Genomic DNA, 17,879 nt, shown 5'->3' with positions numbered 1-17,879 from the left:
TTTTCCCTCTTGTTTCTCGGAGCTCAGCTGCGTTCTCCTTTTGTGTTCTTTCATGCTGTTTGTTCTGTTCTGTGCTGTCAACTAGCGCCGTGACAGTTTGATTATTCTCTTTTGCTGCAACTTCTCATTGCACCGACAACTTCCCACTTCCCACTGTTGAACAATCAAGGCACCGCTGTTTCCTTTGAATTCATAATTACATACTTATTTGATATTTTACAATGCAACATGAATTAATACCGGCTCATGTTTTATTGCAAAAAAATCCTTGAGTTGGTCATGTAATTGATTCGTTGTAGGCTATTTTGAGTATAGTTATTCACGCTCGGATTCACCGCACTAGCAACAAGATACAGTATCGCCAGGCGTTCCACATTCAAAACAATCCACTGACCTGACGCATCCCCCTGACAGTGGAAGGATATGAATAGACGGGGCTCTCACCATGGCAACCAAGGTTTGGCTCCCAGCCTTTCCTCTGAGATGACCTTCATTTAAAATGTTCCCCGACTCCTCATAGAATCCCCCCTTGCTTTCTATCCTCTGGCATGTCTGTTCATGTACAATACAGTATGATCTACTTGTCTGGATTTCTAATTGACGGACCGGATACAAGCGATCATTTCTGATGGTTTCTTTGATTCAGTTAGTGATTTTAGCGTCTGACAGTCGGTCATTGGAGGCAACACAAATTATTTATATCAAAATTCGTATCAGTATCCGTAGCTAGCCTGTTTCCTCATCACTTCAATCACTTCAGTTCCAGTATTCCCATTGTTAAAAGTCCTTTGTCACACAGTACATGAGCCCAATGATGGAACATGGTGATCATGTATAGAGGATGTCAGTCTAATGAGGGTTTCAGAGCAAGCCTGCTGCCTTGAGCATGTGGCGATGCTGTTGCTGTTCACCCGAGCGCTGGATTGATTTATGCTAATACCCGTTGGTCCAGTGTCTCACCCAGTGTCCCTGGTGATTGCCTGCGGTCAGAGTGTGTGTGTGTGGTGCCCTTGTTAAATTGTGTCACACACTCCGCTTGATGCCGTCTCCACCCACCTTGGTGTCGAGCATGTCACTGGAAAACCAGCCTGGTGTCCCCAGAGGACAGGGAAATAGTGGCGCTCAGCATTGGATTGTAGTCGAGTGTGTCGCCCCGCCGGCCCAAATTGACTAGGTTATCCGTCTTTCCATGTTTGATTAGTTTTGTGGACGACATAAAAGGATATTTTGTTTAGCATGTTTGGTCAGAGACTATGAATGGTATATGGATATTCAGTAAGCCTAAAGCAGTTGCATCGCTTGATGTAGCCTATATATCTCTACGTTTACATGAAGATATATATCTCTCAAACCCCCTACACATCCAGCCATTGTCATGGTACGTGATTTGTGCCGGCCGGCCTCTCTCTACCCAGCATGCATTTCAAAGCGCCCCAATAAAGCCTTACCAATCTGTCCCACTTTGTCTGGCCAAGACACCCCCAATTTGGGTTTGACGAGCTCGTAAATCTGGTGCCCCAAAGCCAGGGCAGCGTGTGGTTAGTACGACCCAATGTTGGAGGGAGGATGGAGGGAGTCTGTAAAAAGCTGATCAGATGGCTTTATTCGAGAAGACGGAGGTCCGGCCGTGTTATTGGCCTGATTTACACACGTTCCCCTGGGTGTCGTCCTCTCCTCTCCCCACCTTCCTACTCATGATCATCCCACACTGTCTGCCCCTCCTTTGTTTAAGCGCAGCCAAGCAGTGGGGTGTGTGTGTTGGGCAGACGGGCGGTCCACCTAAATCCATGGTGAATACACACATCCCACCGTTTACCTGTTGTATATTTTAGTCGGCTTAAGATAATTCAGATAGATTTAGATGACGTTAGGCCTTATCCAATGCAGCTGTTGCTCTTCCTGTAACCGGGCTTCTTACTTTTAGCTCAGGACATTTGCATTGAAATGTATGTTTATACAAAGGGCTTGATTGATGCTAAGTAGCTACCATCAATTAGCAATATTATGACACGACTGCCACAGTTGTATCATAATATGTGACTACAGTATTTTGTGGTTACAGTATTTTGTCACTTAGATAACATTTCTCATGTCTGCCCATATGGAATGTTTAGGAAGAGATGTACTGTATGAAATCAGCTTGCGAGGTTCTTCTAACTCGAGAGCTTCTTTTGACACGCAGTCATCCCACCATCTCTCTGCTCACAATCCCAGTCTTTGTTTAAAATGTGAAGAAAGTGAAGAAGGTCATTGAGGGTCCAATAGCCCTACAGTATATTGCTCACAATCAGTTTAAATTGGCAATATTTAGCCAAATTCACGTAGAAATGTTTTGTTAAAGATCTGTCATTCTCATTGAAAGCAAGTCTAAGAAGCGGTAGATCTGTTATATGTGCACTATTTCTATGCTTTCCGTTCTTAAGTTTAGTTTTTGCGTCTTTTACTTTTCGGTTTTGTACATCAGCTGAAAATACAATATTTTTGCTAAATGAAAATATATTTCACAGCTGTTTAGATGGCACAATGATTCTCTACACTATACTATAAGCTATACAATATTGCTTATTGTTTCACATAAACTGAAATTAGGCAAACTATTAGAATTTTAGCAACCAGGAAATGGTGGAGAAATGTCTGCATATTGCACCTTTAAGCATATTCTGTGAATCTCAACCCAAGACCATAATACACTCGGGTCCCTTAAGAACTATCTTTAATTCTCCATCTCCATTTTAATATGTTGTATTATAATATCTTATCTCAATGCTGTTCGCCTTAAACAGACTTCATTTCTCCAAACATTTGATCAGATCTGAATTAGAATGTGTTTTTTTCTAACACTGTTAGCTAGTGGGGACCATCTATGAGTTGGATTCCATTCATTTATTCACCTCATCATCATCCTTGTCACGTGGGAGGATAGTAACAGGCCCGTCTGTATTCATTATTGTACACTGTAGTAAAACATTTTGCAATGGAAAACGAAAATGAGGGTTTCTTATTGGACAAGTTCAGTTAGTCCCTCCCGGTTTTCAGTATTTTTTTTCTTCTGTTTGCTGCCTAATAAATACAGCCCATGGGTAGATGAGACCGATGAATATGGATCACTCTGATCTCTCTCGTCCCTCCTTATTTCTGAGTCACCTATGGCAGCAAGGTGGGGGAAGGGGGGAGTGTGAGGCACATGGGCAGAAAATAGTTGTATTTTGTAGTTTATTTTTAAATAGCAACATTCAAATCTCAAGGTAGTCGAATATATTTTTTTGTAGCGTTTCAAATAAAAACAACAATTTTCTTTGATTTTCAAATACAGGTCTCAGAAAACCAAGTCATATTTGAAAGTATTTTGAATACCTCTCAGAAAACCATATAATATTTGAAGGTATTTGAAAATATGCAAGTTATTTGAAAACAAAACAAATGTGATGACTGCCAAATATTTGATGAAAAGCCAAAAACTACAACAGTTAGTTGAATTAGTTTATATATATGATCATTAGCACATGGTTTGGAGGGCTCTTGGATATTCATCTTAATATTGCCTATAGCCTATAATTAAATACATGAAGGACATGAAATCACCTCAACATTAGAGTACAGTGCTTTCAGAAAGTATTCAGACCCCTTCCCTTTTCCACATTTTGTTATGTTCCAGCCTTATTCTATAATGGATTAAATAAATAAAAAATCCTCATCAATCTACACACAATACCCCATAATGACAAATTAGTTGCTTTCTCTGATATGTGTCCGGTTTTAAAAGGTAGTTACTTTCTGAATTCTATGTTCACAAAGTTTTGAAAAGTAGTCACTTTCCAAGATCTGTATTCAAATAGTTTAGAAAAGTAATGATTTTTTGTTGATCTGTATTCAAGTATACTGAACAAAAATATAAACGCAACATGCAACAATTTCAAAGATTTTACTGAGTTAAAATTTCATACAAGGAAAGTCAATTGAAATAAATAAATGAGGCCATAATCTAGGGATTTCACATGACTGGGAATACAGATATGCATCGCAGCCTTTTTAGCTGACATTCCACTCTTTGCCACTCCTGTCATTTGTCAAAGGATAGCTATGAGGGATTTGATGAGGTGGTGGGGGGGGGGGGGGTTAACTGGTGTTTGGTTATGCCGGCTCTTTTCGGTAATAGTCCAACATGCAAGCTGTTCAGATTTACAGCTACTAACTTGAACGTGAAATGTAATTATGTTAATCTTTGTTTTTGCTTTCTTGCTTGAGCTCATAAAAAACATACATTCAAGTTAGTGTCTGCATTCTTTTCAATGAAGGTCCAACATACATGCTGTTCAGATTTACAACAGCTAACTTCAATTTGACATTTTAATCATGTGAATCTTTGTTCTGGCTTTCTTGCTTGAGTTCATTAAAACATACACAAAATCTAGTTTATGTATCTAAAATATATATAGAGAAAAAAGTCTTCCTTTATATAAATTTTACGGGTATTATATTTAGTTCGTTTCATACTCTAGACCTACATCCTGTTCACGTAAAAGTTGTTATTGGGTGGTATCAATAAAGTTGATTCATTTCCACCGTATGAACCTCTCCATCCCCTTCTCTCTCTTCGGTCCTGTTCACCAGGTATGGCGCGGTACCATAGCCAGGATGCGTTACCGGCGCATGCGTGCCGCCGCCATCATTCTACGGGCCTACCGGCGCTTCAAAGTCAAGTCTTACATCAAAGACGTCAACCGCAAATTCAAAAACGTGCGCTCCATGAAGGACCACGGCAAGCATGTCAAGTGGCCCACGCCGCCCAAAGTCTTGAGGAGGTTTGAAGAGGCGCTGCGGAGCTTCTACAACAGGTTAACAAACAGCACACACACACACAAGGTTGTAATATGACTTGTCTCACCTCTGTTCAGACAGAACATCAACCCTTGAACACAATGCACTGTAAGCCCTTCCATCAGTATATCATCAGTGTGGTAAGAATTTTGTAGAGTGCCATAACCAGGGGTGCTGATTTAAACTCCAACCGGTTTCCTTTGAAGGTGCTTACCCATGTTTCCTCCAGCCTCAGCTCTGTGGTGGACATTGATTTTCCCCCATCAAAGCCTCATTCAATACTTTCATCCGGAGAAAGTGAAATTCCACACGTAAATCCCCGAAAGTACAGTTTCAAGGCAGGATGTTTCTTGTCAGAGAGAGTGCAGCCCCCCAAGAAATCACTGTTCTACAATATCATCACGTCAGAAATAGCCAATCCTGTTGTCAAGGCTATAGATTCTACTGTATCAGAGTCGATATCTTGGCTCCATGGCTATTCCTGTGGGTGTTTCCATGCTGCTTTAGGTGGTGGGCGTGGATGCTGATCAAAGACATGACTCCAGAGGAGAAGCTGCGAATCAGAGCCAAGGGAGCCACCCTGGAGGCCCTCAAGGACCAGAGACCCGACCTGGGGCTGCAGAGGACCTGGGAGGGCAACTACCTGGTGAGTTGAACTGGCTGGGGGGGGGGTGGGTTCTGACACTGTAGCTCTGATGTGTGTGATTTTAGTTTTTTATTTGAATGTAATTGTAAATGTGTGTGTGCGCCATGTGTATACGTGCATTGTTGGAACTAAAATACAATGGAAAGAGGTTTGTCTTTGTAGAGTTGATGATCTTCATGACAGTCTTTGTCTGTGTGTCTCTGTCTGCCTGCCTGCCTGTCTGCCTGCCTGTCTGTGTGTGTCTGTGTGTTCAGAAACGAGACAGTCCTGACACAGCGTCCTCCTTCACCTTGGTGTCCAGTGAGCTGCAGCGTAAGGACAAGTTCATGAGAGTTCTCTTCTCCTGCAATGTGCGCAAGGTACGTAGATGCAGACACCCGCACCCACACACACACAATAGAGATTCCGATCACATCTCACACACACACACACACACACACACACACACACACACACACACACACACACACACACACACACACACACACACACACACACACACACACACACACACACACACACTCACCTAACTGTCTCTGAGTTTAGCCAACTCCCAGTGCTGTGTGTCTCCTGTGGGGGCAACTGATGAGGACCTTTGTGTTTCTCAGATCAACCGTTTCCACAAGGCAGAGGACCGAGCCGTCCTCATCACAGACCGCCACCTGTACAAGATGGACCCCCTGAAGCAGTACAAACCCATGAAGAGCATCCCCCTCTACAACGTAGGATCATCTCCCCTGTGTTCTTAATGTGGTGGATTTGATGGGGATCTTACTAGCTGCTACTCCAAACAGCATAATGGATCTCTCTAAATGATTCTCAATTGATAATTAATAACAGCACGGTTTGAGGAGGAGGAGAAAATTGAACCCTATGTTGAGATAATGGAATAATTGTCTTTCCCATGTCCTGGTAGACTTCCATTGAAAAAAGGTTAGATGGGATTTTGTTTAGTTTTAAATCGTCTCTTATTATGCTATAATACGGAGACTGTTATTTGTAGCTAAGGCAACAGCGTTTAAATGTGCAACTCTCCCAATCCTTTCTCCCTGCTGCATTCATGTTATGTTAAAAACATTCTGATGAACATCACTGATTGGTGGACTATGAGGCACACAAAGACTATGAGCCTTGTTTCCATGGTGAGAATGGTTGTTTTTTAGATTCACAGCAGTGCGTCCCTGCTTTTACCCAAAACACCCTGTGGCTTTTTATCAGAACTCTGTTTATGTAACCTACACCCGCATTTAAACCTCTGTCCTCGTTGCACGTACGAGTCAAAGTGCGCGGCAAAGTATAATCTCTGGTATTACAGAACAGGCAGATACTAACAGTGGGGGGGGGGGGGGGGGGTGAGAGGGAGGGAGGGAGGGAGGATAGAAAGGTATAAAAAGGTCATCCGTCTGACCAGATATTCCCTCCATGTGCTGTTGTCATAAGTGAGGAATGAGCTGAGGCGACCGATAGCAACTATGACAAGGAACCACAGTGTTCAATCTGGAGAAACTGTCAGGAAAGAATTATAGGATGGACACCCCTGTCCTATCGCTGCATCTGTAATGGAAATGGAAAAGCAGGGCTAGGAGGAGAATGGGGTTTTGCTGAAGGGCTATCGGCTATTGTTTACACACACACACGCATGAGATCTTGGAGAGAGAAAGTGTGTGTGCTGGACACACGGGCTGAAGCTTCAGTATTGTTAAATGGAACAGACTGGGAGACATAAGAAGACTACTCGGAGGGGTAGAAAATGATGGTACCCACAATACTTACAGTATAGAACATTGTGTACAGCTACAGTACAGTACCAGTCAGCGTTTGAGCCAATCAGTTGTGTTGTGACAAGGTATGGGTGGTATACAGAAGATTTGGTAAAAGAACAAGTCCATATTATGGCAAGAACAGCTCAAATAAGCAAAGCGAAATGACAGTCAATCATTACTTTAAGGCATGAAGGTCAGTCAATCCGGAAGGTTTCTTCAAGTGCGGTCGCACATACTGTATGTATGACGAAATACTCCATTATTCTGAATGTCATCTATAGGAGCTAGAGAGCTGGTCAAGGTGAGAGAGTAGGTTGGAATGGAGACGTATGGTTGCTAGGGGAGCCAGCGAGGCATGACGAGGAACCGTCGATTACTTGAAGGTCAGATGGAGGGGAAAGGCCTGTAGATTAGCGAGCTAGCTGGGTTGCTGCCACGCTAAATCTTGGCTGCCCTTGTGTTTATTTCCTGCCCCTGCAGGAACCAGAGGCAATTTGTGCATCCCAAATGGCACCCTATTCCCTGTAGTCCATAGGGCTCTGGACGAAAGTAGTCCACCATGTGGGGAATAGGGTGCGACTTGAGACGCATCCACTAGGAGATGGATAGCTCCCCATACGTCCATGCTACTGAGGAGTCATGGCTGTCTACCTCCGATTTATAGGTCAATTAACCACCACCTTGCGGTGCATACAGCGATCGTTAGTGTGTTAACTGTTGTGCCCTTGTAAAAAAAAATAATAATAAGTTATAAAAAATAACAAATATCCATTGTACCTCCCTCCATCCCTCTTTTTCCCAACACATTCCCTTTGCTTCCTGCCATCTTCCTCCCTCTCCCTCTCCGGCCGTTGCTCTCTCCCTCCGCCGTTGTCATGCCAACTTCCCAGGAGACGGGGTTGTCATGACGACCATGCGGGAGGGCAGATCAGCTGATGTCTGGTGTCGTTCAGGCATGTGCACAAATCGCCTGGCTGCTACATGTGCTCCGCTTTCCAATAGAGGTTATTTGTCTTTCCTCTCACTCTCTTTCACTCTATCTTTCCATCTCTCCAAACATGCATTGTTTCCCCAGTGTTTCCCCTAGGATTCTTTTCATCAGCGGTGGCAAAGTTCGCATGGGTGGGGGGAGAGTGGTCTCCGACCTCTTGGTCACATTGACAAAATGTTGCTGTTTTAAACTAATTTCCTGCAATTTTACACATTTTGCCATGGCTTATACATGTTCTTAGGTTATCTCCAACATTGAGTGACTCCAACATTTTAACTAAATCAATGGTTTCCTCATGCCATAACATTTTGGGATTTTTTTATTCTCCCTGACTGTCTAGTTTTTATTTTGGTGGTTGTTCGTTTTCAAAGATAATCTTATCAATATACACTGAGTGTACAAAACATTAAGAACACCGTGATAATATTGAGTTGCACCCCCCCTTTTGCCCTCAGAACAGCATCAATTCATCGAAGCATGGACTCTATAAGGTGTAAAAAAGGAATGCTGGCCCATGTTGACTCCAATGCTTCTCACAGTTGTGTTATGTTGGCTGCATGAACTTTGGGTGGTGGACCAAACTGTTGAGCGTGAAAAACCCAGCAGCATTGCAGTTCTGTCACCTGGCACCTACTGCCATACCCCAGTCAAAGGCACTTAAATCTTTTGTCTTGCCCATTCACCCTGATTGAAGTGGATTTACCAGTGACATCAATAAGGGATCATGCCTCAGGACTACCTGGGCTGATGGCTCCTTGCTGTCCCCAGTCCACCTGGTCGTGCTGCTGCTCCAGATTCAACTGCAGATTCGATCCAGCAATCTTTCGGTTAGTGGCCCAACACTCTAACCACTAGGTTACCTGCTACCCACCGACATGACATTTACAAAATCAAACAACATCTTGAATAAAAAAAACAACAACACCATTCTCAGTGTTTCATTATAAAATCAAGTGATTTTGTATATTTGTAAACAACAGCTGGTGCACAATATCTAAGGAAGTCTCAAGGTGTTGCTCGCCTGTGGTAGAGTGTCTCGTGATAAGCTGTAGACCACACTATCTACCTAGAGTTTTCATCTGTATTTTTCGTAGCTGTCTACATACCACCACAGCCCGATGCTGGCACTAAGACCGCACTCAATGAGCTGTATACCGCCATAAGCAAACAGGAAAAATGCTCATCCAGAGGAGGCTCCCGGGGACTTTAATGCAGGGAAACTTAAATCCATTTTACAACATTTCTATCAGCATGTTAAATGTGCAACCAGAGGGGAAAAAAACTCTAGACCACCTTTACTCCACACATAGAGACGTATACAAAGCTCTCCCTCGCCCTCCATTTGGAAAATCTGACCATAATTCTATCCTCCTGATTCCTGCTTACAAGCAAAAATTAAAGCAGGAAGCACCAGTGACTTGGTCAATAAAAAAGTGGTCAGGACCGTTTTGCTAGCAGAGACTGGAATATGTTCCGTGATTCTTCCGATGGCATTCAGGAGTACACCACATCAGTCAATGGCTTCATCAATAAGTGCATCGATGATGTCGTCCCCACAGTGACCGTACTGTACATACTCCAACCAGAAGCCATGGATTACAGGCAACATCCGCACTGAGCTAAAAGCTAGAGCTGACGCTTTCAAGGAGCGGGACTCTAACCCGGAAGCTTATAAGAAATCCCGCTATGCCCTCCGACGACCCATCAAACTGGCAAAGTGTCAATACAGGACTAAGATCGAATCGTACTACACCGGCTCCGACGCTCGTCGGATGTGGCAGGGCTTGCAAACCATTACAGATGACAATGGGAAGCACAGCCAAGAGCTGCCCAGTGACATGAGCCTACCAGATGCGCTAAACTACTTCTATGCTCGCTTCGAGGCAAATAACCCTGAAACATGCATGAGAGCACCAGCTGTTCCGGACGACTGTGTGATCACGCTCTCCGCAGCCGATGTGAGTAAGACCTTTAAGCAGGTCAACCTTCACAAGACCACAGGGCCAGGCGGATTACCAGGACTTGTACTGCGAGCATGCGCTGAACAACTGGCAAGTGTCTTCACTGACATTTCAAATCAAATCAAATCAAATGTATTTATATAGCCCTTCGTACATCAGCTGATATCTCAAAGTGCTGTACAGAAACCCAGCCTAAAACCCCAAACAGCAAGCAATGCAGGTGTAGAAGCACGGTGGCTAGGAAAAACTCCCTAGAAAGGCCAAAACCTAGGAAGAAACCTAGAGAGGAACCAGGCTATGTGGGGTGGCCAGTCCTCTTCTGGCTGTGCCGGGTGGAAATTATAACAGAACATGGCCAAGATGTTCAAATGTTCATAAATGACCAGCATGGTCGAATAATAATAAGGCAGAACAGTTGAAACTGGAGCAGCAGCACGGTCAGGTGGACTGGGGACAGCAAGGAGTCATCATGTCAGGTAGTCCTGAGGCATGGTCCTAGGGCTCAGGTCCTCCGAGAGAGAGAAAGAAAGAGAGAATTAGAGAGCATATGTGGGGTGGCCAGTCCTCTTCTGGCTGTGCCGGGTGGAGATTATAACAGAACATGGCCAAGATGTTCAAATGTTCATAAATGACCAGTATGTGTCACGCCTTGGTCTTAGTATTTTGTGTTTTCTTTAATTATTTGGTCAGGCCAGGGTGTGACATGGGTCATATTGTGGTGTGTTTTTGTCTTAGGGGTTTTGTGGGGTGTCTACGTAGTCTATGGCTGCCTGAGGCGGTTCTCAATCAGAGTCAGGTGATTATCGTTGTCTCTGATTGGGAACCATATTTAGGCAGCCATATTCTGTGAGTGTTTTCGTGGGTGATTGTTCCTGTCTTTGTGTTTGCACCAGATAGGGCTGTTTCGGTTTTCATTATTTCATTTCGTTAGTTTTGTAGTTTCTGTATGTATAGGTTTTCCTTCATTAAAATATATCATGAATCATCATCACGCTGCATTTTGGTCCGATCCTTGTTCTACCTCTTCGTCAGAGGAGGAATCACCCACCACACCCGGACCAAGTGGCGTGGTAACAAGCAACAGCGGCAGCAGGAGCAGCGCGACAAGAATTTCTGGACTTGGGAGGAAATCCTCGACGGGAGAGGACCCTGGGCTAAACCAGGGGAGTGTAGCCGCACCAAGGTGCAGCGAGAGAGGGACTGGACATGGGAGGACGAACTGGACGGTGAAGGACCTTGGGCTCAGCCTGGAGAATATCGCCGCCCCAAGGAAGAACTGGAGGCGACGAAAGTGGCGAGGCGCTGGTATGAGTAGGCAGCACGGCGACGCGGATGGAAGCCTGAGAGTCGGCCCCAAAAATTTATTGGGGGGGGGGCTCACAGGGAGTATGGCTATGCCAGGTAGTAGACCTGCGCAAACTCCCTGTGCTTACCGGGGGGCTAGAGAGACCGGGCAGGCACCGTGTTATGCTATGGAGCGCACGGTGTTTCCAGTGCAGGTGCATAGCCCGGTGCGGTTCATACCAGCTCTTCGTATTGGCCGGGCTAGAGTGGGCATCGAGCCAGGTAAGGTTGGGCAGGCTTGGTGCTCAAGAGCTCCAGTGCGCCTGCACGGTCCGGTCTATCCAGAGCCACCTCTACACACCAGTCCTCCGGTGGCAGCACCCCGCACCAGGCTTCCTGTGCGTGTTCTCTATCCAGTTCCACCAGTGCCAGCACCACGTATCAGGCCTACAGTGCGCCTTGCCTCTCCAGCGCTGCCGGAGTCTCCCGCCTGTTCAGCGCTGTCGGAGCCTTTCTCCTCTCCTGCGCTGCCGGAGTCTCCCGCCTGTTCAGCGCTGTCGGAGCCTTTCTCCTCTCCTGCGCTGCCGGAGTCTCCCGCCTGTTTAGCGCAGCCAGAGCCTTCCTTCTCTCCAGCGCTGCCGGAGTCTCCTGCCTGTTCAGCGCAGCCTGAGTTGCCAGTCTGCATGGAGCAGCCAGAGCTGCCAGTCTGCATGGAGCAGCCAGAGCTGCCAGTCTGCATGGAGCAGCCAGAGCTGCCAGTCTGCATGGAGCAGCCAGAGCTGCCAGTCTGCATGGAGCAGCCAGAGCTGTCAGTCTGCATGGAGCAGCCAGAGATGCCAGGTTGCATGGAGCAGCCAGAGCTGCCAGGTTGCATGGAGCAGCCAGAGCTGCCAGTCTGCATGGAGCAGCCTGAGCTGTCAGTCTGCATGGAGCAGCCAGAGCTGCCAGTCTGCATGGAGCAGCCAGAGCTGCCAGTCTGCATGGAGCAGCCAGAGCTGCCAGTCTGCATGGAGCAGCCAGAGCTGTCAGTCTGCATGGAGCAGCCAGAGCTGCCAGGTTGCATGGAGCAGCCAGAGCTGCCAGTCTGCATGGAGCAGCCAGAGATGTCAGTCTGCATGGAGCAGCCAGAGCTGCCAGGTTGCATGGAGCTGCCAGTCTGCATAGTGCAGCCAGAGCCGCCAGTCTGCATGGAGCTGCCAGTCTGCATAGAGCAGCCAGAGCTCTCAGTCTGCATAGAGCAGCCAGAGCTGCCAGTCTGCATGGAGCAGCCAGAGCTGCCAGTCTGCATGGAGCAGCCAGATCTGCCAGTCTGCATGGAGCAGCCAGAGCAGCTAGATCCGCCAGTCAGCCAGACTCTTCCAGATCTGCCAGTCAACCAGACTCTTCCAGATCTGCCAGTCAACCAGACTCTTCCAGATCCGCCAACCAGCCAGGATCTGCCAAAGCCAACTACCTGCCTGAGCTTCCTCTCAGTGCTGAGCTTCCTCTCAGTGCTGGGCTTCCCCTCAGTGCTGGGCTTCCCCTCAGTGCTGGGCTTCCCCTCAGTGCTGAGCTGCCCCTCATTCCCGAGCTTCCCTTCAGTCCCGAGCTACCCCTCAGTCCCGAGCTGCCTCAGTCCCGAGCTGCCCCTCAGTCACGAGCTGCCCCTCAGTCCAGTGGGGTTCTGGGTGAGGACTATTAGGCCATGGTCGGCGGCGAGGGTGGATTATCCCAGGACGCGAGGGGGAGGAACTATGACATTTATGGAGTGGGGTCCACGTCCCGAGCCGGAGCCGCCACCATGGACAGACGCCCACCCGGACCCTCCCTATGGTTTTGAGGTGCGTCCAGGAGTCCGCACCTTAGGGGGGGGGGGGGGGGTTCTGTCACGCCTCGGTCTTAGTATTTTGTGTTTTCTTTAATTATTTGGTCAGGCCAGGGTGTGACATGGGTTATTGTGGTGTGTTTTTGTCTTAGGGGTTTTGTGGGGTGTCTACGTAGTCTATGGCTGCCTGAGGCGGTTCTCAATCAGAGTCAGGTGATTATCGTTGTCTCTGATTGGGAACCATATTTAGGCAGCCATATTCTGTGAGTGTTTTCGTGGGTGATTGTTCCTGTCTTTGTGTTTGCACCAGATAGGGCTGTTTTGGTTTTCATTATTTCATTTCGTTAGTTTTGTAGTTTCTGTATGTATAGGTTTTCCTTCATTAAAATATATCATGAATCATCATCACGCTGCATTTTGGTCCGATCCTTGTTCTACCTCTTCGTCAGAGGAGGAGATAGAAGAGAGCCGTTACAGTATGGTTGAATAATAATAAGGCAGAACAGTTGAAACTGGAGCAGCAGCACGGCCAGGTGGACTGGGGACAGCAAGGAGTCATCATGTCAGGTAGTCCTGGGGCATGGTCCTAGGGCTCAGGTCATCCGAGAGAGAGAAAGAAAGAGAGAAGGAGAGAATTAGAGAACGCACACTTAGATTCACACAGGACACCGACTAGGACAGGAGAAGTACTCCAGATATAACAAACTGACCCTAGCCCCCCGACACATAAACTACTGAAGCATAAATACTGGAGGCTGAGACAGGAGGGGTCAGGAGACACTGTGGCCCCATCCGAGGACACCAAACAGGAAGGATATAACCCCACCCACTTTGCCAAAGCACAGCTCCCACACCACTAGAGGGATATCTTCAACCACCAACTTACCATCCTGAGACAAGGCTGAGTATAGCCCACAAAGATCTCCGCCATGGCACAACCCAAAGGGGGGCGCCAACCCAGACAGGATGACCACATCAGTGAATCAACCCACTCAGGTGACGCACCCCTTCCAGGGACGGCATGAGAGAGCCCCAGTAAGCCAGTGACTCAGCCCCTGTAATAGGGTTAGAGGCAGAGAATCCCAGTGGAAAGAGGGGAACCGGCCAGGCAGAGACAGCAAGGGCGGTTCGTTGCTCCAGAGCCTTTCCGTTCACCTTCCCACTCCTGGGCCAGACTACACTCAATCATATGACCCACTGAAGAGATGAGTCTTCAGTAAAGACCTAAAGGTTGAGACCGAGTTTGCGTCTCTGACATGGGTAGGCAGACCGTTCCATGAAAATGGAGCTCTATAGGAGAAGGTTTTCAACCTCTCCTTGTCCGAGTCTGTAATACCAGCATGTTTTAAACATGTTGTGCCCAAGAACACTAAGGTAATCTGCCTAAATGACTACCGACCATAGCACTCATGTCTGTAGCCATGAAGTGATTTGAAAGGCTGGTCATGTCTCACATCAACACAATTATCCCAGAAACCTGAGACCCACTCCAATTTGCATACCGCCCTAACAGATCCACAGATGATGCGATCTCTATTGCACTCCACACTGCCCTTTCCCACCTGGACAAATGTAACACCTATGTGAGAATGCTATTCATTGACTACAGCTCAGCGTTCAACACCATAGTGCCCTCCAAGCTCATCAATAAGCTAAGGACCCTGGGACTAAACACCTCCCTCTGCCAGGACAACAACTTCTCCCTCAACGTGATCAAGACAAAGGAGATGATTGTGGACTACAGATAAAGGAGGACTGAGCACGCCCCCATTCTCATCGACGGGGCTGTAGTGGAGCAGATTGAGAGCTTCAAGTTGCTTGGTGTCCACATCACCAACAAACTAACATGGTCCAAGCACACCAAGACAGTCGTGAAGAGGGCAAAACAAAACCTCCTCAGGAGACTGAAAAAGTATGTCATGGGTCCTCAGGTCCTCAAAAGGTTTTACAGCTGCACCATCGAGAGCATCCTGACTGGTTGTGTATGGCCCAGTACATCACTGGGGCCAAGCTTCTTGCTATCCAGGACCTCTATACCAGGCGGTGTCAGAGGAAGATCCTAAAAATTGTCAGACTCCAGCCACCCTAGTCATAGACTGTTCTCTCTGCTACCATGTACCGGAGTGCCAAGTCTAGGTCCAAGAGGCTTCTAAACAACTTCTACCCCCAAGCCATAAGACTCCTGAACATTTTATTTTATTTTTTTCGTATTTTTTAAACCGCATTGTTGGTTAGGGGCTTGTAAGTAAGCATTTCACTGTTGTATATGGCGCATGTGACTAATAATATTTGATTTGATTTCGATGAAAGAAGCCGAATCAAAATACGCCAGTCTGACTGTTTCCCAACTAATTCAAAAGAAATGAGGCTCGTTCCAATCAATTGACCTGTTCATTTAAATATAAATGTAACCTGTTCCTCTTAATATGCTGTCACGAACACGAGCATATGGTGTTGGGAGTATACCTGTTGAAATCGTTTCTAACCCCTGGGCTCATTTCACGTTCAGTGATTTCGGCTAGCTATTGGTGAAGCAGCTAGCTATTGGTTGTTTACCCCTTGACGCATGTTGCCATGGTGGAGTTGTCACATTTCCTTCATCTGATGGAGATAGTGTAATTATTATTTTGTCCCAGTATGATGCTGGGCTAAAGGGGTAATGTGTAAGACTCTTGCCATAGTCTACTCTACACTGTGCTTAATGGGGCCTGGACTCACAGAGACAGGGTGAAGGAGTGAAAAGGGGAAGGGATAGAAAACGAGAGGTTTGGGAGGGATAGAAAGCAAGAAACTATAAGCTATGAGCATTAGACCCTAACCTCTGCACTGTCTTGACCTGTGGGAGAGAGAGAACGATAGGGGGGGGGGGGGGGACAGAGACAGAGAAGGAGGGTGTCTAAGAGAGAGGTAATTTGACACACCATGACCTTTAGGCATAGCCCTCATCTTTAAGCGGTGTTTACCTGTGATGCTATTAAATAGAGGTTAGGGCTAGGTCTAGCACATTTGGTGGGGTTTTGCAGAGCTCAGTAAAGCCCAACTACACACCTGCAGAATGTTGGCACCTGACCACACTGGCTGGTTCAATGAGCCTCGATCAGTCATTGATTAGTCCTGTGGGATCAAGACCAATAACTGAAAACATTTCTATCTTGAAGAAGATGTTTGGCCACATTCTTCTCAACCTCTCTGAGTAACCACTTTTTTTTAATTATTTTTTTTTTTACAAACACAGTTCTGCTCGGTTCAGTTCATATTTATTTAACAGTATAACCCACTCAGCAAAAATGCATCAACAAAACAAAATATGATTCATTCCAGAGCAAACAAATGCACAATATACAGTCTACTTTTCATTATCTTCATTACGTTCCTTAGAGATGTTATGTTCCGTTAAATTAAACAATATACACCAGGAACAATAACCCTTGAAGCAGCCAGACGTTACACACAGAACCTTGGGGTTTTACCTGTCTATTGCAGTCTGTGTGGGACCATGTCAGAATAACCCCTGGTCCCTTTCCTTACTAAGCAAATGAGGGGTGATGGATAGCAATTTTGATTCAGTCTGAGAACCGCTAGTGTATTGCTGTGTCCATTGAGCTGCGCTAACTCAAACTTCCCTGGTGTGTGTGTGTGTGTGTGTGTGTGTGTGTGTGTCTGCGTACTTACGTGTGTGTCCTCTCTCTCTCTGTCTTACCAGGTGACTGGGATCAGTGTGTCCCCTGGTAAGGATCAATTGGTGGTGTTCCACACTAAGGACAGCCGGGACCTGGTGGTTTGTCTAAAGGGCATGATGCCTGCCGGGGACAGCCGCATTGGAGAGCTGGTGGGCACCCTGCTCAGCCACTTCAAAAGGTAACCAGTGGGTGTTTATGTGTGCCGTGCATGTGTCTGCCTTTCTGTCTGTTGGTCGGTCGGTCAGTGGGTGAGTCTGTCTGTCTTTCTACTCGTCTTTCTGTCTGTCTGCGTATGTTGGTGACGTGTGTCTGCAGGGAGCCATAGAACCAGTACAGCTATACAGAACCTGTCCTCCGCAGGGGGTTGGTGGCACCTTAATTGGGGAGGACGGGCTCGTGGTAATGGCTGGAGCGGAATCAGTGGAATGGTATCAAATACATGGTTTCCATGTGTTTGATGCCTTTCCATGCGCTCCGTTCCAGCCGTTAATATGTGCCGTCCTCCCTTCAGCAGCCTCCTGTGCTCTCCTGTAAGCAAAGTCCAGCACCTTCTGTATGGTGCATTCTCTCAGATGTGCAGACAGGAAAGGAGATTGTGGTCCAGGCCAGCTGTCACCCCCCACCTACTGTGTTACTTACGCACTGTCTCTTCGGTCACCCCTGGAAACACTGCACACGCAGCAGATTTGAACTGCTCTACTGTCCCAGTGTCCCATATGGTACTGTACATCTATTATATACCAGGGCTTGACTTTGAACTTGTTTCGACACTTGTCCTTAAGACAAGGAGGACAGATTTTTTTTACTTGTCCAAAAGCTCAAATCACTTGTCCCCCCCCCAAAAAATGTTTTGTTTTGTTGCCTTACTATCTTTTTTTTACCACAGAGAATCAGACAAAAATGTACGTTACACTCTGCCTGTTGGCTTCTTT

General features: G+C 46.5%; 1 protein-coding gene across 1 annotated transcript in view; it reads left to right on the top strand.

The window, feature by feature from the left end:
* Positions 1-17,879, top strand: part of myo1d (myosin 1D) — a 121,904-nt gene that overhangs the window by 84,246 nt on the left and 19,779 nt on the right. The window contains exons 24-28 of the mRNA XM_031798980.1: positions 4,612-4,835; positions 5,326-5,464; positions 5,719-5,823; positions 6,073-6,186; positions 16,971-17,125. Coding sequence (XP_031654840.1) covers positions 4,612-4,835; positions 5,326-5,464; positions 5,719-5,823; positions 6,073-6,186; positions 16,971-17,125 — 737 coding nt within the window. The remainder of the gene's footprint in view (positions 1-4,611; positions 4,836-5,325; positions 5,465-5,718; positions 5,824-6,072; positions 6,187-16,970; positions 17,126-17,879) is intronic.

This window comes from Oncorhynchus kisutch, linkage group LG20 (genome assembly GCF_002021735.2).
Source record: "Oncorhynchus kisutch isolate 150728-3 linkage group LG20, Okis_V2, whole genome shotgun sequence".
Taxonomy (NCBI): domain Eukaryota; kingdom Metazoa; phylum Chordata; class Actinopteri; order Salmoniformes; family Salmonidae; genus Oncorhynchus; species Oncorhynchus kisutch.
This window is presented reverse-complemented; position numbering and strand designations above follow the sequence as displayed.